Here is a 27606-nt window from a genome sequence, read left to right as displayed (position 1 = left end):
TGTAAATTACATTGATTTCACCTCCTTAAAATCTCACTCACTGACCACACCTTCTTAGCCATCCTCCTGGGTTTCATCCAATAAGCCAACAGGAGGAAGTCTGTACAGTTGGCTGGAGAACAAGGCGAAGCAGGAAACAGCACTGCCAGGAGTGTGCAACATGCACATATCCTAGTTTAAGAAACTCCTCTCGATGAATTAAGTCAGGAGGGGGCAGGGAGGAGTTAAGCCTAAGACTGTACACTGGACCAAGGCAAGCGGGGGAGGGCAATGCCAGGAAAAAGCTACAGCAATTTAACCTCTCTGAATTTTCCCCGAAGACTGAACTGGTAATATCACGCAATAAAAGTATGCAAACCATTGACTGATACTGTAACTGACTGATCATTCAGTAGCAACATGATATTCTAAAACACATCCTCATTGGGGGACTAGAGGTGAACCATGCTTGTTTGATGCATTACAATGTGTCACCAACTCAAGACCAAGCACATTCATTTTACTGGATTTCAAAGGAGTCTTTAAAGATTTCATACCTAGGACAAAGCAAGCCTGTTTTCAATGTAAATCACAGTTTAAAGACTACTTCAGTGCACCCCAACAGCTCTGTGCCTCCCCCACTCCTCAGCCTCATTTCCAATAGAAGAATGCCCCGTACTATTTGTTAAAGAAAACAAGACTACAATACAAATCTTATGTTACACAAGAGGCACTGATCCTGGTTTTATTCACTTAAAGACATATCCAACATTGGTTACAGCTCACTCTTTAAATTCAAAATGCTTTTAAGAAACAAGCTATAAAACCTTGACTTTAACTGCACTGTATTGTCAAGTAGTTTTCAAATAGCAAATAAAAATGGTTTACCAACAAAACTGGATTGTATATTAGTATATATACAAATAAAGATTAAAAAACTCAGAACAGAAACCCTTCAATTTCAGCCTTAAAATGAGTCAGTAATATGGTCATCCACACTTCATTCACTAGATGCATAAATACTATGGTTACATGCAGGGAAGCCATTCAACTCCCATCAAGCCACCAACCTGCTGCCGAATTACTCCTTAGACTGGCACTACACTTCAATTTTAGGGGTCAGTTATTCAAATAGAAACTACGTTTTTTACGTGACTACGATAATGGAAAGCATGCCTTCCTATTCCCAGCTAGTGTTTAAACAGTTTTAACTAGATTCCTAGACAAGAAAGCTGAAGAGACAGCAGCATTTACTGCATGTAGCAGACATTAAGATATGAGTGTACAGATGTGTGTAGGACCTACACTAAGTTCAGTGGTTTTTTTGTTTTTTGTTTTTAAGTGTCAGAATTCTCTTTTCTAAAAAGACCTTCTGCGAGTGGAGAAAGGTGCATGTTTTACACTACACAGATTTTGTATATTAAATCTGGAACCCAAAATACCTGCTAGTGTCACATTTTAACTCAAGATACTATTTTTACATTTCCAGTGTAATGGAGCTAGTTTGCAATAAAAAGTTACTGATACCCTTTTCATTTTTGCTTCATTTAACTTGGTTATTTAAAGTGGTGCAAAGCACAGAGCTAAGCAAGAAGAGATGGAGAAATTCATGTAGCAGAATCTGTAAATTTAGGACAGTGACACTGAATGTTTACAATAGTTTACCAACTCACTAGGTGTACATTCAGGACCAACATGGTATCCAGGGCTGATCTTCTGAACTACCTAAGGGTTATGTTTTCTCCTTAATAAACTGTACCAAACTGTTCAGCTGCATTGATAAAGTGACCTTAATAGCTGTTATGAACACAAACATTAAGGGAAGCGGACACTGAACAGCTTATCACTTCATAAGCTAGTTCTCATAGTACAAAGGATGAAAGTACAGGAGTAGTGAGGGAAAGTAACCAGGAATCCTTACATGTATTAAAAAAACGAACAGTTTTCACATGAACATGACTATTATAGCCATTGGGAATCAGCCAGCATCCCTTTTGTATAACAACTAGTTCATCTGTTCTAGCTATAGGCTCCCTAAAAAGGAGCTTGCTAGATGAAAAAAAACACTCTGAAGTGTGTGCTTAAGTCTTATCCTGCTCTTTGCACATAATTCATTAACAGTCTGCATGTAGTCATAGTAAAATTGTGTTCATGGCAATTGTCAGGTACAACTTGAGAGAGAAAAACTGGAGGAAAAATTCAAATGAAAGACAGTCATTGTTATAATAACTTTAATTTATCTTGCATTTTACAGAAGTCTATGAATGGATTAAAAAGCACCTCCTTTCCCATCACGTTTCTCTGACAGTTGGTAAAATCTATTCAATGAGCAAATGTATGTGAACAGCTTGAGGATCTGCATCTTGCAAGGATTTCACAGGCCAACCAATCAAAAGCCAAATATCTTGGTATCTTTTACAATCTTGTTTTTAATACAATGGTAAATCCACTCCGATTGTAAACCTGTCCAGTCACATCTCCCCTGAACACTTTGCAAAAATCCAGTGTCAGTTAACAATCTAGTTAGCTTTGGCACGGAGCTGTGCTCTCTTGCCTGTGACAGCCTGGAAACCAGTTTTGATGCTGGCAACGGAGCAGCGAGAATGGCAGGTCTCACACTGCAAGAAATATAATCTGGTGTCCTTCTGTAGGATCGTGTCTGGTGACCGACACGTATGACAGGTAACATACTCCTCTGGAGAAAAGAAATTAAAGTTGTAATTGAAAGGTACTGCATTAAGACATCACTGGAAGAGGCATCAATTCACTAGTAAATGCTACTTCAATCTTTTTTTAAAACATAACTATACCAAACTTTTGCAGTTAAGGAGTGTCCCAGAAGTTAAATGTGGTTAGTACATGGACTTCAAAAGCAGAGCCAAGCTAATGATTATTATTAGTTCCTGGGCTAACAAGGTGTACGTTTTACCTGCCTTGAGCACTGACACCAATGCTATAAAAAGTGGATTCTAACCAAGATATTTTACTCTCTGCAGATGCCTTCCCTCCTGAGGCAGCATTTCCAGATCTCAACACCTCGTTAGGAAAGTAGTGCTTTAAAAAAGTCAGATCTGCATAGAAAGGAATGACAACTATAGAGCTAGAGGAGATGATCTCATGAAGCTTCCTTTGAACAGTAGTACACACATTGTATCGGTAAAACGATTAATGTGTACAACATACGTTATTCAGAGGTCACCGTTACAGTACCCTCCATCAGCCTTTGCCCTGGCAAGAAAGTAAAAAAGTCACTGAGACTGGCAGGAAGCAATGCTACAATATTATCACTAGCTTTCTCGCCATGTTTTCAGTCCATGGATAGAGCTGAACTAATGCCTCACTCAGGTCCACTTATTTATTGCTATCAGGACCAAGTAATCTATAATTACTCCATTATAACACAGTGAGAAGTCATGTATTCTTTAGTATCTCCAGCTGTGTAGGATTATCCTGACCAGAACTGGGCTGGGATGATCTGTTTTGTTATACCAGTGACCTCGTTTAAAATAAAGACAGCCTTCTAATGTACAACGGGAAAATAGGTATCAAAATGTATCATAAAAAGAGATATGAATCAATGTAGGTGTAATGATTACTTCCATGTAAATGACACTGTACTGAATTTTAGTGGTCATAAGAAACTGAGTAAACTTTAAATGTGCAAGACTGAGTAAGGATAAAAGGAATTTTCTAAAGTTAATGGAGATGCTAGGAAGAGAAACTTGTAGAAGAGGGAATTGTACTTACTGATGTATCTTCTCAAAACATTTTCTATCTGTTTTTGTTGGAATCGTCCTTTGATTACAAGTTGGTTGTTACCGTCTATTGAGCCACTAATTTAAAAGAAAAATGAATTCAGTAATGTGCAAATCAGAACAACATATCAAGTTGTAAAGAAGGGAAACAAGATCTGAAACATATAATAAGGTCAATTGATGCACTGTTGGGCATAAAGCTGCTTAATAAAAGCAATATAATCAGCAAGATTTAATCTGCACAAAAACACTGCTGAAAAATTTCACTAATGGTCAGGGATTCAAAGTGCAACTTCATCTGAGCATAAATCCTCAATGCAACAATTATTGTGAATAAGACAGCTTAATTGGCACACCACACGAATCCAGAAAATACTTAAGCTCTTCAATGGTATGGTGAACATGGTACTTTTGCTGATCTGACAAACAACTTCCTCTGAACCGTGCTGTGGTGGCTGCCGTTATAACAAACCATTTTTCTAGCCATGCTGATGCAAGCGAGAAAGAATGTTAGCAGTGATCTTTCAAACCAAGTTTTAGAAGCTTTTGTGTAAGATTTGTTTGAGGTGAAGGGAGCTCAATCCCTGAACTAATAGGCATTAAAAATTAGTCAGGCATTTTGTGACTAGGCTATTCAGTTCTCTGTATATCTGCAGATAATAGCACGTAAGTCTACCCATGCTTGTCTTTTGTAGACAGCTAGTGACTACTGTGCAATCTGAAAACAGGCAATACAAAATCCATCCATAAAGTGTTCTTTTATACAGTGATAGATGGTTTATGAACTATCCTGCAAGTTACAACTCCTCCCTGACCTACCAGACCACCTTAACCACACGCAGCATAGAGCAGCATTTCTCAAATGCAGCCTCCAGCCATGGGGCTTCGAGCTCCATTCCCTGGCTGTGTGGTGATGGGCTCTGGCCCCAAGCTCATCCACCCATTACCTCTGCCCGCCACTGCCTCTCCCAGTGCCCTATCACCCCGACCCCTCTGTACCTACCTACCTACCATCCAAGACTTAATTTGTCCCCAGGCTCACTGGGACTGAGTAAGTCTGTTGTGAAAAATGATATCTGTATGTTTGTTAATATCACTTTTCACAGAACACTTAGTAGCTAGCAAGTCTAAAAAAAAGCAACAGAAACAATAAGAAAAATGACAAGAACATTCAAAGCACCTTGTGCGTGTTTCTATTCTGTTTAGGTCCAATAAAGAGTAGAGACAACTGCATACTATTATTAATTATTATTATTGAGTCTGTAAAAAAAACCCCACCCCAAAAAACCCCACTCACCCTACATAGATAGGTTACAATTATTTGGACATGTACCTATGCATATTTGTTTTTCCTAATGTTAATTAAGTATTTTAGGAAAAACTGTCAGAGCAGCCACCAGCAAGAGGTGGTGGTCGCACTCTGAGGCCACCAAAAAATTTGTTATGAGAACCCCTGGCATAGAGGCTCTTGAAAGGAAAGGAGAGTTACCATGTTGCATCTCCACTCTCACCATTAGAGGGAAGAAAGCATATTCAAATATGTACATCAGGACCGCTAAACCAAGATACACTTGGATAAGAAAAAGGAGTGGGGAGGAGGAAGGCACTCAAAAACATAAGTACAAGCTACTTACCTTGTACCCAATTCAGCCAACAAAAATGCCAGGAGATGTTTTGGCTGACGATGCAATCTAAAAATAAAAGTGAAGTTATTTTTAACCTCCACCTTTCAGAAGAACTTGATATTTAAGAATCACAATAGATAAGAACTTCTCAGAATGGCAAGCCTGTAAAAAGTGTTGGCACAAACAGGGCTCTGATTTTATCTTTGGAATAGCGAGAATTATAGACCAGTCAGCCTAACTTCAATACCTGGAAAGATACTGGAACAAATTATTAAACAATCCATTTGTAAGCACCAAGAGAATAATAGTTATAGGGAATTGCCAGCATGGATCTGTCAAGAATGAATTATGCCAAACCAACCTAATTCCCCTTTTTGACAGCGTTACTGGCCTAGTGGATAAGAAACAGCAGAAGTGATATATTGTGATTTTAGTAAGGCTTCTGACACCATCCCACATGACATTTTCATATATAAACTAGGGAAATGTGGTACAGATGAAGTTACTATAAGGTGGGTGCACAACTGGTTGAAAGACTGTATTCAAAAAATAGTCATCCCTGGTTTGCTGTACAACTGGGAGAGCACATCTAGGGGTCAGTCCTGGGTCCTGTACTATTCATTCATGACCTGGATATTGAAGTAAAGAGTATGCTTATAAAATTTATAAATGACACAAAGCTGGCAGAGGCTACAAGCATTTTGGAGGACAGGATTAGAATTAGGGATGTAAGACTTTAACCAATTAACCAATAAGCTTGATACTTATTGGGTTTTGTTAATGGTTAAACTTCACCCAGGGTCCAGACTGCCGGCCCCGTGTGCCTGGGGTTCCTCTGGGCTGCTGGCCAGCATCCTAGCATGCCCTGGGGCCCTCTGGGCTGCCAGCCCTGCAGCTGGGGTCAATCTTGGCTGCCTGGGACCTCGAGCGTGCCATGATGCCGGGAGGCAGCATAGCCCCAGGCATGGGGACAGCAGCAGAGCTCCATGTAAAACGTGGGGGGGGCTGCAGCACCCCTCCCCCCCCCAAAAAAAAGCTCTCTGGGTAAACATTTAACTGTGTAGCTGACAGAATTTTAATCGGTTACACGGTTACTGTTTTAAATGTTATTTACAGCCCATTCAAAATGGCATCGACAAATTGGAGAATTGGTCTGAAATCAACAAAATGAAATTCAAAGACGACAAGTTCAAGTACTAGACTTGGAAAGGAAAAAAATCAAATGCACAAAGCAAAAGTGGGAACAACTAGCTAAGCAGTGGTACTCCTCACACGGATCTGAGGAGTTACAAATTGTGAATCACAAATCGAAAAAGAATCAAGGTCGAGCAGTTGCAAAAAAGGCTCTGAGGTACATTAACAGGAGTGTTGTACTGTAGAACCTCAGAGTTAAACACACCTCGGGGATGGAGGTTATTCTTAATTCTGAAATGTTCATAAATCTGCTCAAAACATTATGGTTGTTTTTTCAGAAGTTTACAACTGAATATTGCTTTAAAACAGCTTTGAAACTTTACTATGCAGAATAAAAATGCTGCTTTCCCTTTTTAAATAATTTTCATTTAACACAGTACTGTATTTTCTTTCTTTTGTCTCTGATGGTGATTGTGTACTTCCAGTTCCAAATGAGGTGTGTGGTTGACTAATCAGTTTGTAACTCTGGTGTTCATAACTCTGAGGCTTTACTGTATATAAAACACAGAAGGTAACTGTACCACTCTGCTTGGCACTGGTGAGGCCTCAGCTGGTGTACCCTGTCCAATTCTGTCATTTACAAATTTTAGTGATTAACAGTTTAACATAGCTTTTTGCAAGTCCATGCAGTTAGACAAATCACTAACTATGCACTACAGGAAGGCTACAGTATTTCCTGCCTTGAGCCCCCAAGAGATCTTAAAAGCTGCCAAACTTACAGTTTACAGATATCTGTAAAGTTGACAAATGACGTTTTCTTGGTTCCTACTCTTACAACCTGTGGAGGTTTCATGACAAATTTTCTTTTTTCTCCAGCTACCATGTCCGGATTCTTTTCGCGCATTATGTTAAATACTCGATTCAGCAACTGCAGGAACAGACATGTTTACATCAATATGCGTACCTTTCATAATTTATCCTGCCATCCACAAAACATTTTATATTGCTGTATTTTATGTCTAGATATGTTTATAATTTTCCCACTACCATGGAACTAAGTGGTATAGCATTTAAGATCATTCTGCCAGATTGAACGTCTAACAATGTACTTTTTTCCCCAGTATACTTACAACTGCATGTTTAAAACACCAAAGACACCCCCCCCCACACACTAAATTCATCCATTACAATTTTACATTCAAACACACACTTTGTCCAAAACACGGGAACAGCCATGAGTACCATTAGGGCTCCCCAATATGCTATGACCTCTTCATGGGTCATCTTGAGGAAGAATTTCCAGAGAAATGCACCACGAAACCAATGATATACCTGAGATACTTCAATGATATTTGCATCCTCTGGACAAGTGACCTAAACTCCCTCTGATTTCCATTGCAACTTCAACAACCACCACCCATCCATTCAACTCTCTCTAGCACACTCCAACACTTGCATCAACTTCCTGGACACCACGATCAGCTTCAGACAACCCAGATCACCACACCTACCTTCACAGATCCAGTAACCACACCCAGGACACCAAGAAATCTGTTCTCCACAGTCAGGTATTCAGATGTAATCTACTTCTGTGGTGGAGTGTATCATGGAACAGACCACCCAAACAGAACCTGCTGCAATATGGAAATAAAAACTCCTCCATCCACCCATCCCTAGTTGTCACCTACCATCCTACACTGGATCCCATAGAGGGTATTAAACAGTTACAAACCATAATCAACCAAATCCTGAAAGAAATCTTTCCTAAACCACTCGTCTGGCCTTCAAATAACCCTCTCTCCTCCCTCCCCACTCCCCCCCCCGAAACTTCTCCACGTTCATCAGAAGCAAGCTCCCCACAGACAAGGATACACCAACTAAAAGTGGCACCAGACCCTGCCAGAACAAAAGATGCAAAACCTGTAGCTATATTTCCACTGATAAGATGATCAGCACTTCCCACACACACACCTTTTAAGATCCATGGGTCCTACACATGCCTACACAAAGCAATCACTCTCTGGGCTCTCAGTCCTCATCTTTACAATACCTTCAAAAGACAAGCCTGGGAGCTTAAATTCATAACTTTGATAGATACTGAAAATCATGGACTGAATAGATACTGTATTTATGGCTTATTATAACAATCTGTAACCAACACCCCGCCCCCACCCCCCAAATTTTTCCCATCCCCCTATGACTGAAGAGGTGTAAACTGGCCACTTCCCCCAAATGGTCCCTGGAAATGTGTGTTAATTACTTGTACTCAAAACAATCTGTATTTAGCTGTAACACTCCCAGTACATTTCCCAGACCTAAAGAAAATCTCTGCATAAGCTCGTAAACTTGTTTCTTTCATCAACAGAAGTTGGTTCAAAGAACGTATTACCTCACCCACATTGTCTCTCTAATATCCTGGAACCAACATGCCCGCAACACTGCATATAAAAAGCCCTTTGACACTTAGTTTTTGCACTTTGTTTCCCAAAAATGACGCATCTTCCACAATCATGGGAAACATTTTTAATAATGGGCTCTTCAATCTAGCAAACAAAGGTATAACACAATCCAACAGCTGGAAGTTGAAAATGGACAAATTCAGACTGGAAATAATGTATAAATTTTGAGAGAAAATAATTAACCACTGGAATAGTTTACCAAGGTCATGACAGAGTCACCATCACTGACCATTTTTAAATCAAGATCAGATGTTTTTCTAGAAGATCGGCTCTAGGAATTATTTTGGGGAAATTCTATGGCCTGTGTTATACAAGAGGTCAGACTAGATCATCACAATGTTACCTTCTGGCTTTGGAATCTACGAATCTTGGTCTAAAACTTGCTCTTAACATGCATAATACAAATTTGTTTAAATCATTATTGACCTTTCTTGAGGGAAACATTTACACTTTATAAAGTAGTTAAATAAGCGCACAAGCTTTTTCACACATGGGCACAAATCCCATAATTTGATCCACACAAATCCTTGTATCTGTCTATGTGGACCCCTAATGAAGTCCATGGTGAAGCACAGGGGTCTTCCGAGATGGATTTGATAACAAGAACCCAATCCTGTATTGTATTTTTAAAGCAATTTTATGTTTCTAGTTATTTTTGTTAATATTTCCAGAAACCTTTGATCATATATACCTAAGGATTAAGTTAGAAACAGAATACGTGGACATTAATTAATTAGCATTCATACAGCTGGATTTGGGAAATATTTGGAAAGCATTTTTAACTTTACCTCATCATATGTGTAGTCCCTTTCTGAACCTGCCCATGCAGGTCCAGTATGAAAGCTAAAAGAAATTCCATCATCTTTTTTGCTGTCTTCATCCTCCAGAGCTGTGAACAAGGAAAGTTGTTTGAGATTCATGAAGCACAGGTTGTTAAAAAAAGTGGACTTCTTGGACACAGTGCTAATGCTGTTTCTAGCAGCAAGTACAAGAAGATTCCAAAGAAATGTGTGTTGTGAGCCGAAGTTTTCCTCCACACATTTACGGAGATGACCAGAATATAAACAAGGACCATATGGCTCCACAACTGAGATATTATTTTGCTGCTAAACCTTATAATGGAAAATCCCAAAACAAGGAGATGGCATTTTAACTAAAAAACTGCCTATTTAGGCAATAAGTATACTTTATTTGCAAGATTACCCACTTTCAACAGCAGTACAAGCCAGGACTTAAACTCTTGGTAAGTTGGTTGTACTTTTACCTTCATCCTTTTCCAATATTTCTTCTTCATCTGGAAACTTCACATTTTTCTTCTTTTTCTTTTTGTTGCCAAGCATGATATCAAGGTCATCCTCTGGTTCCACCGGTTCTTGCACATCACCTTCAATTTTTAAATCCTACAAAAAGAAAAAAAAAAAATAAAGCTAGAACATAAGGAAGTGACACCCAACATAGCATGCTGGAAGTGAGACAGAATATCCTTAGCAATTCTTAAATATGACAGATTTAAGTTTGAAGGAGTGATCTAGGTTATGCTAAAGGCAGATGCCTGATATTCCCTTGCTAGTTACACTATTGAGATGGAATTTGGGGCCAGATTTTTAAATGCACAACTTTGCATGCACAGCTGGGGTGCATCTTCTGGTGCACATGTGCAAATCAGCATTTGTGGATATAAAAGTCTAGCCTTTATTTTTTTAAGAATAGGATTTATTTTATTCCCTTGGATTGATGAACAGTTTAGCTAACATGGGTCATGTGACCAACTACGGCCATTCCCTACTGCAGCTGATTAGTAGTTTTTGAACTATTGACCAGTACAGGGTCACACAACACCTTTGACTTATCAGAGGCTTCCAGCCACACTGACACACAACAAGGGCAAGAGACCTTATGTGTCAGAGAAACTGAAGACAAAGTTTTCCTCCAATCCTGCTCTCGCTACACGTAAAGAAGTTCTTGAACGTCTAAAGAACACAGAACAACAGAGCTTAGATATGCTGTGACGGTCAGAGGTGAAGTTTTTTCCCTTCGGTATAGGGCAGAAAAATGTGCAAATTGTGTAGCATATATCCTTGCTCTGCTGCTCTTTAGGTTTATCAGCCATGTTGAAACGTGATATATTTACTTGTCAGAGTTATAAAAACAGGAGTCAAGAGTAAAAATACCACACACTCCCCCGGAGTACCTGAAGTTACACCCAATATTTAAAGAAATCATGAGGAACAGAAACAAAGATATTACAGGAGAAACTATTAGCCCTACATTTGAAAAGTTGACTTTCAGGGAAACTTAATGCATGTGGCTTCTGGTGTTATCCATGATACTTTTCTCAAATCAAAAAACAAATGAAATTATAAACCTGAACACCAGATTGGGGTGGGTGTATGTGTACACACACACACACACACACACTCCCAAAGTGTACATAAAGGGAACATTGTATATCATTTAATAATGATCTACTGTCTAATTAAGATGACAGACTGCCAAGGAATTCCTGAACTGTCAATCTTAAAAGAATGGAAGAGTGATATGCAGGCACAGGACAAGGACACAGGTGGATGAGGAAAGGGGGAATTTTCAGTAAGCCCACTGGATTTAATTATACAAACTAGGTCATATCTTTATAAATTGACCTTTACACCCTCTTCTGCTTCATCTATATCAAACATCTTTTTTGTTTTCTTCTTCTTTTTCTTTTGGTTGAAGAAGTTTAGGTCATCCAGGTCATCTGATGCATCTAAAAAACCAGAAAGTTGAAAAGACCAGGCTTAGTAACAATGTTACCTGTGTAGAAACTAAGGGTATGTCTATATTGTAATGCAAGCCCATGCTTGAGCCCGGACTCAAGTCTAACCTCCCCCGACATCTACAGTACAGTTGTGCTAACTCAGGGCTTGGATCCATGGTTCCAGGACCCTGTAGGGCTGGAAGGTCTGAGCTTGAGTTTTAAGTTAAGCCAGGACCCAGCGTACGAGCCCTGTTGTTCTGCAGTGTAGACATAGCTGGACATGACTCAGGTCCCAGAAGTCAGCTGGAAGTATCCCACCATTTCATGGGACAATTTCCTTAGTCCTCTCTATCCCAACAATCTACAATCCAGTCCTGAAAACGGAAACCACCACAATCCCCCCCCTGCCCCTTTGCCAATGGCAGCAGCTTAAGTCAGTGTTAACTCATTATCTTCTGAGCGCCGATCTGCAAGCACGCTATCAGAGAACCTCCTGGGTTTGTAATGGAGAGCAAAGTGATCAACCCGCTTCCTGGTAACATTCAGGGTAGGCAGTAAATTTTTTCCACAGTGCACCACAGTCCTAGGGCTAGAGCAGCCACATGGGGGGCGGGGAGAAAGAAGGGAGAAGAAAGGGGAGGGAGGTGTGTACTAGGGACTCTGGGATATGGTTACTTTGACTCAGGTCTGCGCACTGCAGTGTGGATGCCAGAGCCCTAGGTTTGAGCACCTGTTAGAAAAGTCTTAACAAAAGGTTAAAATAAAATGGGGACGCTCAAGCCTATGGTTCCCTAATATGGGTCAGCTGACTCAAGTCCCACTAACCCTGCGCTTAAATTACAGTATAAACATACCCTAAGTATTCTGGTTCAGATATGAATTCTAAAAAACATACCTGTGAAAGACTTAAAGGGACACCTACTCACTAGGATAAACTAGTCAGATTAAAAAAAAAATAGCTGGTTTAGTAGTTACAAGTGCTACACATGCCACAGAATACCCCTTGACAATATTTGTGGCATACAATCATGTTTTCCTATTTATTTTAAATATTTTTTCATCTTCCCTGTTGCTGTTCCTCACACAAGGGGAAACTGACCACAGAAAGCAAAGTTTGTGCTTTTGATAGAGAAGCTTGACTTCACAAAAAAAATAATGTGGAAAAGATAAAATTGCCTTTTCAATCATCTTAGGTGTTAAAAGTAACAGGTTAATTTTACACACAAATGTGATTTTAAGTTAGGAATGTCCCTTCAGTTTACTTCATGTTATCAGATCATCTCAATATGGCTAACTTCAGTTAAAGTGAGTCAAATACAACTGCAAGTTATTTCTTGCAAGATCTTGAAGAGTACAATATTAGATTAACTGGTTATTGTCATCAACCAGGTCACTAAGAAAAACTTGTCTTGCAATGGTTTTGAGTATTTCCCATCCTAATTTTTTCTGTTACTCTGAAATTATTGCAACTGCTTTCCAACTCTACATTAAATGGGCTCAGAATACAAAGCACTAGAACTATAATACAGCACACCATAAGAATTTTGGCAGTTTTTAGAGCACCTCTCAATTTTGTTCATGACAAAGACTTCAGCTGCAGTGGAGAAAGCAGAGTTCTTGTAAATTAAGACACCATTTTGCTTATAGGAGTACAGCAGACAAGCTCAAGAAGGAGAGAGAAGAAATCACACTTTTACATATTTGTGTTACAGCAGTACCAAGAAACCCAATCAGAACCAGGGCCTCATTGTGGTCAGCTGTCTTCATGTACTTATACATAGCCCTTGCCCTGAAGACACACAGCTGGAAGCTGTGTTTTGAAACTGCCCACTGAAATGTTTCACTGTACCTTTCTTCCTACTGTCCTCTTCATCAGCTTCTATATCTTTGTCCTCTGTTGGTTCTGGTTCCACTTCTTTTGTTTCTGACAACTGTGTCTCTTCTGCTTGTGTCTCTCCTTCTTCATCAAGCATAAAGGGCTTCTTCTTTTTCTTCTTCTTCTTGCTCATAGTGGGATCAAAAATCATCTGTAAAAGTCAAGTGTTCATTAGCAACATTATTTACCATCATTTAATTTGTTACAGTAGCGCCAGCAGACTTTATGCAGGTAACTCTGAATGAGGCTATTGTATAGTACTCTTTTCAGCTAACTCAGTAGTCCTTAAGCTTTGGACCCAAGTGGGAGTTTGTCTAAGACTATAATTTATGGTTCTGTTTTAACTTGAGTTAACTGACAACTAGTCCAAGTTAACATGACTGCAAGTGCTTGTTTAGAATGAATGTTTGTCCCAGGACACATCTCTAAAGTAACCTTTTATTCTAGTACTAAGGCTCTTTCGTTTGTCCACACTTAGTGAAATTTTTCAAACGTTTCCAGCCATTTTAAAATCAGTTGAGCCAGGGTGGATTGAGTTAAATGAGGATTTAAATCACATACGTGGAAAGCCTCAATTTAAATAGATCTTAATTAACTTTTCCCTAGTAAGGTGAATTATCATTGGTTGATATAGCCTCTAAATATGTAGATTTATAACTAAATAAAGCCTTTACACTATATTTGGTACATCTTTTTGCTACCTAGTGACGAGGTACATGATGGGGTCTGCTGGAGTCGGAGACTGGGTCCCAATGCCTCTGATGTCTTTGCCAGTCTCTTGCACCCAGTAGCACAGTCCCTATATCCTCCACAGACCAATCCCTTAATATGGCGCATGACCCATTGTGCCATATTTCTGGAGCTTGACCTCAAAAGTCAGAATCAGGAGAACATCTCTCTTAACACAGAAAAGCAACCTTTAACTCAAAGTTTTTAATAGAGGCTCATGGATTCAGCATACTTATTTTTTATTTAAACATTTTGTGATTGTAAATAGTTTAGGCCTTAACATATTCTGTATTAAATTCCAATTTCATTTTGAACAGGTTTATTTTTAAAAAGAAAAACTTATAATTTTAAACAAAATAAAAAATCTGGATTTAAATAAAAAAATCTATTTTTATCAACTCTGTGTTCAGCTGAACAGCTATTAGAGTCAGGATCCTTAGGGTAGATTGGTCTTCAGCGGCAGTTCCATTTTCAGCACTTTATCAGTTTGTTCCATGTACAAAAAGATGATCTCAACCTAGAATATTTATATGACCTCAATTAATCATTACTGGGGCATCTGATACTCTTTGGTGTATTTATCCTAACACCACCCTTGTGAGACAGTAAAGGATTATCATTCTCATTTTACAAATGGGGAACTGAGGCACAAAGAAACTATGTGGTTGCTCAAGGTCACACAAGAAGTCTGGGGCTGAAAAGGAAACTAAATCCGGCCACGCACATTCCAGACTAATGCCCTCAATACTGAGCCACCCTTCCACTCCAGCATCTGAGGAACATGAGTATTTGGTATAACCACAGTGTTTTTTTTAAGAAAGCCGTTAAATTTCTATCATACCTTAATATTTTGCCTCTCAGTTTAGTCCTGATCAGGGTAGATTTGATTTAAATCATGATTTAAATCACTAGTCAGGAAGACTCGATTTAATCATGGTTTTCTACATAAAAGTGCATTCTTGTTGGTTGTTATAACCTTAATACATATTCTTCACAACTCAGATATTTTTAGAAGGTACACACTATACATTTTTAAAGTGATTTATTTTGAAAACTTTTCTGATTAGTTTTACAGCTATATTGGAAAATGAATGATTGTTTGGTTATTTCATTTACCAAAGGTAGATGAAGCAGATATTTATGAAGTCACAGGGAGATGAACCATCTCCAATTCAACAGGTTAATCATTAATATTTGGAGTATTTTCTTGCCATGCTGTATTAGGAGAAGACCACCACCAGACAGACAGTTAAATTGTTTTATTTAACTAAAACAACAACATTATGTATTCTGGATCTTTTTCTTCAACAGCAAACATAAAATATTTTAACTAAACAAGCATATGAATTTTTTAACTTAAACAATCAAGTTTTTTAAAATCAGGTTTGTTTTTGTTAAAATTGTTTTTAACTAAAATAGTTAAATGAAATGTTTAAAAAAAACAAAAATCAAATCAACTATGTCAGCCAGGTCAACATAAGAAACTTAAAATATTGGCTTCTGCACCTAACTCAGTCATCTTCACCTTCATTTTCCTATTTGTTCATAATCTGGAAAAGAAAAACAAGCTTTCCGGCTTTTTCAGGTCCCAAATGATTTCTCAATTTGGAATGAATTAGTCCAAAGGAAGAAAATATTCTTTCTATACCAGCAGAAGCAGCTACTGCTGTTAAAAGTGAGATCATCACTTTAACAGTCTCTGAATCCACGTACTTAAGTGACGACTTTCACCAGTTCACTGGTGTAACTTTCTTTAAAAAAATCACAAGCAAACATATTTCTTGAATGGTTCTCATTCCCAAACTGGGTCTCTTTTAAGGCCTGCTGCCATTACAGGTTTTCCCTTCTAGTGAGAGAAAGGTATGGTAGATCTCAAATCAATGAAGGCTACACTCAGAAAGACCTCAAAACATCTGGGATATCCTGCTCAAAGAGCTTCACTTTTGTTTCTACTGCCTGTCCCTCCCTTCTCACATTTATCTCCAGACTTTTTTCTTATCCAGATCTATTCCACCACCACCAATCTTCTATTTATTGAACTTTTCAAAACTCCGCACTTTTAGAGAGAGGTGAGGGATTGACTTTGTGTACACAAATTTGCAGAGGGATTATAGGGTTGAAGTCTTGTTTTTTTCCTCATTTCTATATATTAAAACATTTTTGCTGTTAACAAGCACGTTATCTCTGGAGACACAAATCCACAGTTTGAGAACTGTGAAACCAAGCATCTCTGATGGTATTTTCTAGACCAGTGGTCTCCAAAGTGGGGTGTGCAAGACCATCCGTGGGGGTGGGTGGCAGAAGGAGCACCGCCGGTACGGCGGCAGCAGCAGTCTATCTGGACCTTTGATTCTTCGGCAGCACGCCAGCGGCAGCTCAGCTCTCCCCACTCCATCTTCGGTGGCATGCCAGCGGCAGCTTTTTTTTTCCTTCTTCCCAGAGCTGGCCCTGGGGGTGCGCAAGTCAAAAAGTTTGGAAACCACTGTTCTAGACTGATCACCAAGTCCCACTGGGTAGACAGAAAGATTAACCTAAATAATCTACACAGAAGCCCCTGGAACCTCATAAAATTGAGTCCCTAATCCATGAACAATTGGAAATCATTTAGAAAACTTTTCTTAAACATTACACGAATATATTGTCTCATACTATAGAATCTATAATCCCTATTCCATTATGAGATATTTGAGCTATAATGCATCTTAATTAAAACTATCTTTAGATAGTTTTCCTCAAAAAGCATTTTATCAAAAAAAATCTGATTTAAATAAAAAAATCCTTCCCCCCTCCCTTTTTTTTAAATCATTGATTTTTATCCACCCTGCTCCTAACATTATAGACCTATTTGGTTTGCCAGTCATTTTGTTCCACAGGGATATCTACTCTATTATTAAATGTGACAGCATCACAAACAGGTTGAGGCCATTGATGCAACAACCCAGCAGGATAGAGTTCATTCACAGCCTTGCCCTAGTAAGTAGCACAGTCAGAACCACCAGCATATTATGTTAGTGACTTTTGTTGCCTTGTAACTTAGTTATGCCAGCAGATCTACAAATTAACATTTTTACACTTGTGTATTTAGCTACTAACCTCATTCATTATATTATTCTAGTAAGATAATGGTTATCCAAGATTTCTTTTCATGGACATACCTCTTGTAATTCTACACTGTTCTACGCTTTTCCCAATCCCTCATTGCCTGGGTCTCAACATATTTATTATGCAGGCCAGTTCACAGAGCACTGTGCTAAGCTACTGAAGTGAGAAAGACTTCACATGTTGGCTATTATCTGAAGTATAAGCAATATACAGACTGCATGTGCGCTGCAGGTACATAAGACTGAGGTTCTCAAACTATGAGCTTTTTAAGTGTTTCTGTATAACTGGCTAATAAATTCTGTGCTTGAATGTCTTTTACAAGATGTTTGCACATTCCAAGCCCTTGTAAACTATACTCCTCCTCTAGTAATATTATTAAGCAATACACACTTGTGAATCTCTCCGCCTTGAAGTGCACAATCATTTGGAATCAACTTTGAAAGTTACATTTTGCCCCAGCTTCCTCAATTTTGACCAACTTTATGATCAGCTAAGAGGGAAGACATTCTGCATAGATAACATATTCCACAATTCTAGAGCTGGCTGCATATAAACAATGCTAGTTTCAGGATTATATCTTCTGACTAGGGCTGTCAATGGCAGTTAACTCGCGATTAACTCAAAAAATTGACTGGATTAAAAAAAATTAATTGCACTGTTAAACAATAGAACACCAATTGAAATTTATTAAATATTTTGGATGTATTGATTTCTATTACAACAAAGAATACAAGATGTACAGTGATCGCTTTATATTATTTTTATTACAAATATTAGCACTGTAAAAATGATAACCCAAAGTAGTATTTTTCAATTCACCTCAGACAAATACTGTAGTGCAATCTCTTTACCATGAAAATGTAACTTACAAATGTAGATTTCTTTTTGTTACATAACTGCACTCAAAAACAAAACAATGTAAAACTTTAGAGCCTGCAAGTCCACTTAGTCCTACTTCTTGCTCAGCCAATTGCTAAGACAAACAAGTTTGTTTACATTTACGGGAGATACTGCTGACTGCTTCTTATTTACAATGTCACCTGAAAGTGAGAACAGGCATTCGCATGGCACTTTTGTAGCCGGCGTTGCAAGGTATTTATGTGCCATATATGCTAAATATTCACATGCCCCTTCATGCTTCGGCCACCATTCCAGAGGACATGCTTCCATGCTCGTTAAAAATAATCCGTTAATTAAATTTGTGACTCAACTCCTTGGGGGAGAACTGTATGTCTCCTCTTCTGTTTTACCCACTTTCTGCCATACATTTCATGTTATAGCAATCTCGGATGATGACACACCACACATTCGTTTTAAGAACACTTTCACAGCAGATTTGACAAAATGCAAAGACGTTACCAATGTCAGGTTTCAGAGTAGCAGCCGTGTTAGCCTGTATTCGCAAAAAGAACAGGAGTACTTGTGGCACCTTAGAGACTAACAAATTTATTTGAGCATAAGGTTTTGTGAGCTACAGCTCACTTCATCGGATGCATTTTCTTGTTACCAATGTGTGATTTTTAAGGAGAGATACAGCACTCGACCCAAGGTCGAAGAATCTGAAGTGCCTTCCAAAATCTGAGAGGGACAACATGTGGAGAATGCTTTCAGATGTCTTAAAAGAACAACGCTCCGATGTGGAAACTACAGAACATAAACCACCAAAAAATTATGAACCAAAGAAAATCAACCTTCTGCTGGTGGCATCTGACACAGATGATGAAAATGAACACAAGTCAGTCCACTTTGCTTTAAGATCATTATCGAGCAGAATCCGTCATCAGCATGGACACATATATTCTGGAATGGCGGCTGAAGCATGAAGGGACATATAAATCTTTAGCACATCTGGCACGTAAATATCTTGAGATACTGGCTACAACAGTGCCATGCGAACCCCTGTTCTCGCTTTCAGCTGACATTGTAAACAAGACATGGGCAGCATTATCTCCTGCAAGTTGTAACCAAACTTGTTTGTCTAAGCAACTGACTGAAGTAGAACTGAGTGGACTTACAGGTTCTAAAGTATTACATGGTTATATTTTTTAATGCAGTTATTTTTTGTACATAATTCTACATTTGTAAGTTCAACTTTCATTATAAAGAGATTGCATTACAGTACTTGTATTAGATTAATTGAAATATACTATTTCTTTTATTTTTTACAGTGTAATCAAAAATAAGTGAGCATTGCACACTTTGTATTCTGTGTTGTAATTGAAATCAATATATTTGACAATGTAGAAAACATCCAAAAATATTTAAATTATATTCTATTAACAGTGCAATTAATAGAGATTAATTTTTTTAATTGCTTGACAGCCCTACTTATGACTCATTTTAATGAGGATATGTTGTAAGACACCAGAAGTAAACCCTTTGTAGCTTCTCACATAAATACAGGGCCACTCTCAGTCCTGTCCTGTTCCATAGTTTGTTTTGCCTGGCCAGAAATCTCCCACATCTCCCCACCTGGGGATTCCTATAATTTGGGAGATTATGCAACAGGCATCAAGCTGCTATAGGCAGCTCTTAAGACACCACTCCTTCAGCCAATTGTGCAGGTGGAGCATCATGGCAGCGAAAGTCATGCACAACCAAGCACACTGCACTCTGACTGCCTCCAGATGGGAAAGCATCCTTTGGGGGATCTGTAAAGGAAATCCTCCAGGATTTCTTTTAAGACACAGGTTTGTTTACGTGAATAAGGGGAAGCCCAATTGTGTACTATGACTTGTACTATCAAATACAAGTTAGGCTACAGAGTCACTCATTCAGAGGCATTTCCCAAGTAACTAAGAGCTCTGTCAAACCCTATATAAAAAGTCAGCTTATTAGATTTTGATCACGAATGTCTTGTTTGCACTAAAACTTCCCAGCTGTAATTCAGGAAGCTCCACCAGGGTTATCAACGGTGGAAAATGTACTGTAGATTTAGACATTTGTCACCAAAAGTTTGCTTATGTAGATCCAGCCTAAGAGGCTTAAATGGATTGCAATGGAGTTTGTCATTTAAAAAGGAGACAGCTGCATCTCCCTTCTGTAAAACACTTGAATACTAGAGATGTGTACAATAAAAAAATTTATTGGGGAGACTCATGGCATAATACAAGGTTTCAAATTCTGCTGAGAAGTGCTGCTGCTAAAGAGGCACCTGGGAAGCTCGCAAGTCAAAATGGAATGAGAGAAAGGCAGGAAGCTTAAGATTTCTGTCCAGAATAAAACAATGCTAGATTCGTGGGCAGGAAAGGTAGATTTGACCATATAAACAAAATTCAGAAGTAGCCTGAATCGTGTGCGGATATCTGAAGGTGGGGAAAAGATACCCCACACACAAAAATACACTAGCCCTATGCCTCAACGGTTACATATCTGTTGTTGCATTTAAATTTAATCTATTACATGCATTAAAGGAGTGTAAAAACTAATTTAAGTGAAACCAGTGCAATTTTCCTGTTTAGACAATGCCTAAGCTGTCACCCTGACTGTTTGGCTATCTGTGCTGCCATCTTTCTTCCCAAGCAATGTCCCCTGCACTTAAACTTCCTATTGAATACACATTTTTAAAAGTACCTCAATCTTCTCTCTCTCTCTGCGCCTCTTCCCCTCCCCCCCGGCTTCACTGCATTTTTTTTCTTTCATATTTTCTTTATGATGTATTTTTTCCTGTATTGTTTGAAGTATAGTTATTATTTGTATCACCTAAGAGTTCTAATCAGGGATTGCAATAGGAGGCATGCAAACACTTACTAAATAAGCATATAGAGCTTCCTTGCTTCCTTCTCTCTCCCACCATTTTTATATTTAAATAGTATAGAGAGACCTCATTAGAAACAGCCAACTTCCAAAACTTGTTTACCAAGGAATGCCACTACAAGCTCAGCAATCACAGGGATGCCAAAAGATTACATGGCATGATAAGATTGCCAGTGAGGGATCTAACTAAATATCCAGCCAGACCACACTAAGGATCTAGCCAGAGATTGATGCAGGTGGCACTGGATCTGCAAGTAGGCAACATCCTATTTGAATTTGCCATGATGAGGAGTACCTAAAGATCTTAACCAGGCTGGTCCCATTATGCTAGGCACTGTAAAAACAAAAAGTAACCATCCCTGTCCCACAGAGCTTACAACCTAAAAGCCACTTACATCATTCTTTCCCTATGCTGCTCTACGGACCACCTCCTCTATTATTTTCTACCCCATTTCTCCTCCCATTTTCCCACAAAGGCTATGTCTACACTACCAAGTAAATTGTCCTAATAACGTAGCTGGAGTTGACATAGCTTAGGTCGATTTACTGTGGTGTCTACACTGCACTGGGTCGATGGGAGACACTCTCCCATCGACTTACCTTACTCTTCCCATTCATGGTGGAGTACTGGGGTAACTGGAGAGCGATCTGCAGTCGATTTAGTGGGTCTTCACTAGACCTGCTAAATCAATCGTCAGTGCCTCAAACTAGCGGTAGCTTTGACATAGCCAAAGTCTCTCAACTACATTAATCTTTCCTAATTCAGACCCTCCCTCTCTCCCGTTTAATCCCACATATATCCACTCCCCCTACTCCCCCCCCACAAAAAATTCAGAGCCTTCATAGCCAGAAAAACTAAAGCTACTTAGAGACAATAGAAAATGTGAGGGTCCCACTGTCCAAAGGAAATACTCAGGTAAGAAGACAATGCAACTCCCAAATTGCAGGGAATGCAGAACATACTGAGATTCTTATGACAGTGCTGTAACTGGATCCCATGCCATCTGGCTAATAAATACGAAGACCACCCTCTGCCACACACTATTGTTCCTTCCTCCCAACTAAGAGCCTCTCAACACCGCAAGAGTGGGCTAGTCCCTACGATTTCATCACATGCTGGCTGCTTCAACTGGGGCATACTTATCCCCTAGTTTCAGTTGGGTTTGTGTCTAACTGCTTTAAAAAAAAATGAAGGTTAAGCTAGTATTGATTGGAGGGTGAACCACCCACATTGCAACCCGTTTCCAGGTCAAGGCTAGCTTCCCACCCAAAATACTCCAGAATTTACTGGCTTCTAACTGATGCAAGCAGGGGCCAAATGACCACTGAAGACCATGAGCTACACCAGTGGTTCAAATAGGGGCTAATTCCAAGTGTACGCAAGACCTAAGCTCACTAACTGGAAGTTAGATGCACTTTTTCAGTTTGTACTTTATGCCTTTAACATCACTCTGATGTGTTTAGCCAGTTTCATTGTTTCAAATATCAGGATTTGAAAATTCTAGCTGCCTATATCATGTAGGAAATTTTCATAAATAGCATCACATTTGCAGAGCCTAAACTATTGTTTATGAAAATGTAATTATCTAGTCCTTGGGGCTCCAAAGAGAATGTTCCAGATGCAGAATTGACAAGCGGCCACATCCTCCCTGTCACACCTGCTTGCATAGTTTGGGGAGGGGGAAGCAGGGGAATCTCATATTTTGATCTGTGGGAAGGTGCACTGGGATGGAAGCCAGGAGGCAATGAGTTTTGGTCTTGCCTCTTCCACTGAGCGCTGTTAATATTTCTGTGTGGTTCACAACCCTTGTTACTGACCTTTGTCTGGGAGATATGCAACTATCATTCCCTTCATTTTACAAACAAGATAACTAAGAGGGGCATCACAAGGTAACTTTAAGCACAGCTGGGAATAGAACCCAGGTCTCCAATATGACAAAGCTAAGTCTTACCACTCTGCCTTTTAGAATCAATGTACCAAATTATATGCTTAACTAGCCTGGCTGTAACCACAGCTCTAACTTCTAGATCACAAAAAGAAAAGGAGTACTTGTGGCACCTTAGAGACTAACAAATTTATCTGAGCATTTTTTTTTCCCCACTGAATGCATCCGATGAAGTGGGCTGTAGCTCACGAAACCTTATGCTCAAATAAATTTGTTAGTCTCTGAGGTGCCACAAGTACTCCTTTTCTTTTTGTGAATACAGACTAACACGGCTGCTACTCTGATACTAGATCACAGTTTTCTCCCAGAGCCAGGAGTAGGACCCAAAAATTGTGATGCTAAACATTTCACTGCTGTCTCACAAATAGTTGTGACCCACTGACAAAGAAAGGAAGCTTCATTCTTGAAGGTATGTCAGTAGTTCTCATTTGGGGACTGGATGACCCAGAGCATTATCAAAGAATTGTAGAGCCAGTCATCAGTTTGAATCCAGTCCAGCTCAGGCATTAAAAATTGTTCCCATCCAGTGTATATGTGATACCCTCATACTCATTTCATATTGAGGTCCTCTCCTACCACAAGTTTTCCACCATGGTTTGCACTAAGTGACAGGTTGACAGAGGCCAGAACTGCATCCATGATGGAGATAAACTGTCCGTGTTAGCCCTAGCAAAGTAGTGTGCATGAAACTTGCCCTGCTCCTGCCCTATAGATGAAGGTGACTCCCTTCATCAAAGATCAAATAGTTCTGTACCTTTCATCAACACGATTTTAAAGTTATTTATGTAACACTGCAAATAGGCAAATTAAGTCATTACTGACATAGTGTTACACAGAGCTGCATGAAACTTGGCGTCTAGGTAGATGTAATGAGTGTAAACCAGTGTAATGTCTGCCTGAGTCTAGGACAATTTTAGTGCCTGTACTATAGCTTAAAGCTTTTGCAAGCTGCAACAAAGTGAAAACTCAGGAGTTGCAAGTCTGTTTACACTTGTGCTATCCAGAATTCTGTGGGGAACACTGCATCTGACAAAGCTAGCAGCCGAGGCAAGCCCTGGAGCGGTTCATAAGGGAGGAGAACTCAACTGAAACTAGGGGATAAGTATGGTAGCAACTGAAAAAGTACATCTAACAGTTAGTGAGCTTAAGTCTTGTCTACACTTGGAATTAGCCCCTATTTGAACCACTGGTGTAGCTCACGGTCTTCAATGGTCATTTGGCCCCTGCTTGCATCAGCTAGAAGCCAGTAAATTCCTGAGTATTTGGAGTGAGAAGCTAGCCTTGACCTGGAAACAGAGGTTGCAATGTGGGTGGTTCACCCTCCAATTAACAGTGGCTTAATCTTCATTTTTTTTAAGCAGTTAAAGAGACACAAACTGAGCTGCACACATACATCCTCCCAGCATGGATAGTGATACCAGTATAAAGGTACCTTATATCGGTATAGTTTATTCCCATACAGGAATGGGAATAAGCTATATCAGTTAAACGCATCTTTATACCATAATAACTGTGTCCATACAAGGAATTGAACTGGTGTAATGATACTGGTAAAAAAACCTCACACCCGTATACAAAATAATTATACTAATACAAACACTGTGTGTAGACAAGGCCTAAATAGGTGTTCTTTAAGTATTAAAAGGCGAAAGATTAAGGTGCTATTGACTAGAGGAAAGCACCCCTCCCCATTCCACCCACACCATTACAACTCTTCTGCAAATAAAGGCTTCCTTCTCTCCCAGAAAAAAAAACAGCAAAAGCACTGCAAAAAAACTGAGTATTATTTCCCAGTTATTAACTGATGCAAGCAGGAGCAACACCACATTGTTCGAGGCTCTAGTTTTCATCAATTAACAGTCAAGAAATGCTGTGGGTTTTTGGCAAGCGAAACCAACTTTGTTTGGCCCACATCAAAACAATGTAGCCATTCTCCCCCGCTCCCCCAGATATAATCACTATTACTAATGTTACAAAGCTCACCACCCTCTGACAAACTGCTGGGGTGGGAGGGAAGCAGCACTTGGCACCAGATCAAATACCTTTGTCAATTGCTGCAAGTTATCCAATGAACGGGTCATATCTCATCTACAAAGACTAGTAGCCAGCCTGGAGTCCAGTTTTTAAAAATTCCTCCCCCCCCCCCCCCGCTTTTTTTTCCTGGGAAAGGAAACTATTTGATAGACAGAAACAACTAATTTCTCTTTAGTATCCAGAGAGCAAACCCCCTTTCCCGGGAGGGATGCCCCCTCGTCTAGGCAGGCTCCCCTCCCCCCCCACTCCTGAGCAGGCCTGAAGCCTCCATTCCAGCAGAGGCCCTAGCCCACCGTGCAGCGCCGAGGGCCGTCCGCACCGGAAGACAAGCGCAGCCCCCGCCACAATCCCCCCACCACCCAGAGAGGGTGGCCTCCCCTCCCACCCGCGGAGCGGCCGGCACCACCCCGCCAGGCCCCGCTCCCCCACACCCAGCAGGGGCCGGCGGAAGAAATGCAAACCCCGCTCCGGCTCCCTCACAACCCCGGGACAAGCCCCGCGCGGAGCAACCCGCGCCCAGCCCCGGCGCGGGCCGGAGGCCCGGCTCCCCACATGGCGGCGGCGGCGCGGGCCTGAGGCCCGGCTCCCCACATGGCGGCGGCGGCGGCGCGGGCCTGAGCCTGGGAGCCCCTCACCTCGTCTCCCGACATGGCTGAGGGCCGGGCTCGCACAGCGCGCGCGACGGAGACGGAGAAGGGTCAGTCGCCGAAGCCGGTCCCTACGACGCCGCTCACGGAGCCAGTCCGTCGCCTCCCGAAGCTGCCGCGCTCAGCTCAGCTCAGCTCTCTTGCATCAGCGACCGTACAGAGCGGCCGAGCCCCGGATGTACGCAAGCGCAGCGCGCACCCCAGCCCGGCCGCAAGGGTTCTCGGGAGCTGTAGTTCTCATGGTGCGCGTGCGCCCGGGCCTAGGCTGTCGCGTGCGAGTGACTCGTCGCAGCGCGGAAGGGGCAGGCTGAGAGTCGCGGGGGCCAGGTGACGGGGCCAGGCAAGGCGGGAGGGGGAGTTCCTGCGATCCCTGGCCGGGGAACAGGCTCTGGGCAGCCCCTACAAAGGTGGGGCCGTGGGACGCCCTGGCAGAGATGGGGTAGGGGAGGCTGAGGGACGCCCTGGCAGAGATGGGGTAGGGGAGAGGCTCCTGGGGGCCCCAGCAGAGATGGGGCGGGGTGATGGTGGCAGGCTCGGTGCCAGCTCATGCCGAGGCCCCTAGGCCTCAGCTGAGCACTGACAAATGCAGAGCTGGCGACCTGTGGCTTAGCGTTGCTAAAATAGGTATTAGATTTATACAAATGTTTAATCTATAACCTCTGTGAAATGCCTGTACATGGCTGCATGCGTTAATCTCACTTATAGTATCGGAAGCCCATGTTATAAAGTAGCATTTAAGTGTTGGTTCTGAAATCGTAAACCACCAGTCAGGAGAAAAGCATTACCGAATGTGAAATACCAGACAAACTATTATAGACCATTGGAGGACAAAAGACTTTGTTGATTACTCCCCACGCACCTGTGAAGATAAGACATGCATGTAGACTGCTACCCCACCAGCTCAAACTCATGGAACAAGGAAATAAAAATCCCTGATAAGAAAGAAAAAAAAAAAAAAAAAACCACTATCTTTATGCTACTTGGATCTGAGGGGAAATGATTACTAAGCAAAAGCTGCTCTGTGATTTGTCTGGGTATCCCTAAAAGACAGACAGAGCTTTCTTATTGCAGATGTTTCTACCATCTCTTGGAATCTAAGACTAACTCATTTGTCTGCATATGTTTACCTGCTTTAACCTTGTAAATAACTCTCACTTGTTTTTCTTAGTTAATAAATCTGTAGTTAGTTTATTATAGGATCGGCTACAAGCACCGTTTTTGGTGTAAGATCTTAAGTGCAATTGACCTGGGGTAAGTGACTGGTCCTTTGGGACTGGGGGTAATCTGAATATTGTTAGGTTTCAGAATAGCAGTGTGTTCGTCTGTATCTACAAAAAGAACAGGAGTACTTGTGGCATCTTAGAGACTAACAAATTTATTAGAGCATAAGCTTTCATGGGCTACAGTCCACTTCATCAGATGCATAGAATGGAACATACAGTAAGAAGTTTCAGAGTAGCAGCCGTGTTAGTCTGTATTCGCAAAAAGAAAAGGAGTACTTGTGGCACCTTACAGCCTAATAAATTTGTTCATCTCTAAGATGCCACAAGTATTCCTTTTCTTTATACAGTAAGAAGAAATATATATATACACATACAGATAAGTTGGAAGTTGCCATACAAACTAGGAGAGGCTAATTAGTTAAGATGAACTATTATCAGGAGAAAGGTTTCAGAGCAGCAGTATGTTCATCTGTATCTGCAAAAAGAAAAGGAGTACTTGTGGCACCTTAGAGACTAACAAATTTATTAGAGCATAAGCTTTTGTGGGCTACAGCCCACTTCATCAGATGCATAGAATGGAACATATAGTAAGGATATATGCACA

At 40.4% G+C, this 27606-nt stretch overlaps 1 protein-coding gene across 1 annotated transcript; it reads right to left on the bottom strand.

Annotated features, from left to right (window-relative positions):
* Nucleotides 1–693: 693 nt before the first annotated feature.
* On the bottom strand, nucleotides 694–26125 carry EIF2S2 (eukaryotic translation initiation factor 2 subunit beta). The gene is made up of 9 exons (XM_038369935.2): nucleotides 25768–26125; nucleotides 13539–13716; nucleotides 11595–11698; nucleotides 10217–10352; nucleotides 9741–9841; nucleotides 7273–7421; nucleotides 5369–5425; nucleotides 3727–3812; nucleotides 694–2674 (listed from the first exon to the last, which is right to left on the bottom strand). Exons 1-9 carry the CDS (start codon nucleotides 25780–25782, stop codon nucleotides 2499–2501), a joined length of 1002 nt encoding a protein of 333 aa, XP_038225863.1. The 5' UTR covers nucleotides 25783–26125; the 3' UTR covers nucleotides 694–2498.
* Nucleotides 26126–27606: the final 1481 nt, after the last annotated feature.

The sequence above is a fragment of the Dermochelys coriacea genome, chromosome 13 (assembly GCF_009764565.3).
Source record: "Dermochelys coriacea isolate rDerCor1 chromosome 13, rDerCor1.pri.v4, whole genome shotgun sequence".
In the NCBI taxonomy this organism is placed as follows: domain Eukaryota; kingdom Metazoa; phylum Chordata; order Testudines; family Dermochelyidae; genus Dermochelys; species Dermochelys coriacea.
This window is presented reverse-complemented; position numbering and strand designations above follow the sequence as displayed.

Coding starts and splice junctions, on each gene's coding strand:
- EIF2S2 (XM_038369935.2), bottom strand. Junction 10,353..11,594: donor AAGCAGAAGAGGGTGTAAAG/GTCAATTTATAA, acceptor TTCTTTTTGTAG/GATTTAAAAATTGAAGGTGA. Junction 5,426..7,272: donor TTTACAGATATCTGTAAACT/GTAAGTTTGGCA, acceptor TTTTATTTTTAG/ATTGCATCGTCAGCCAAAAC.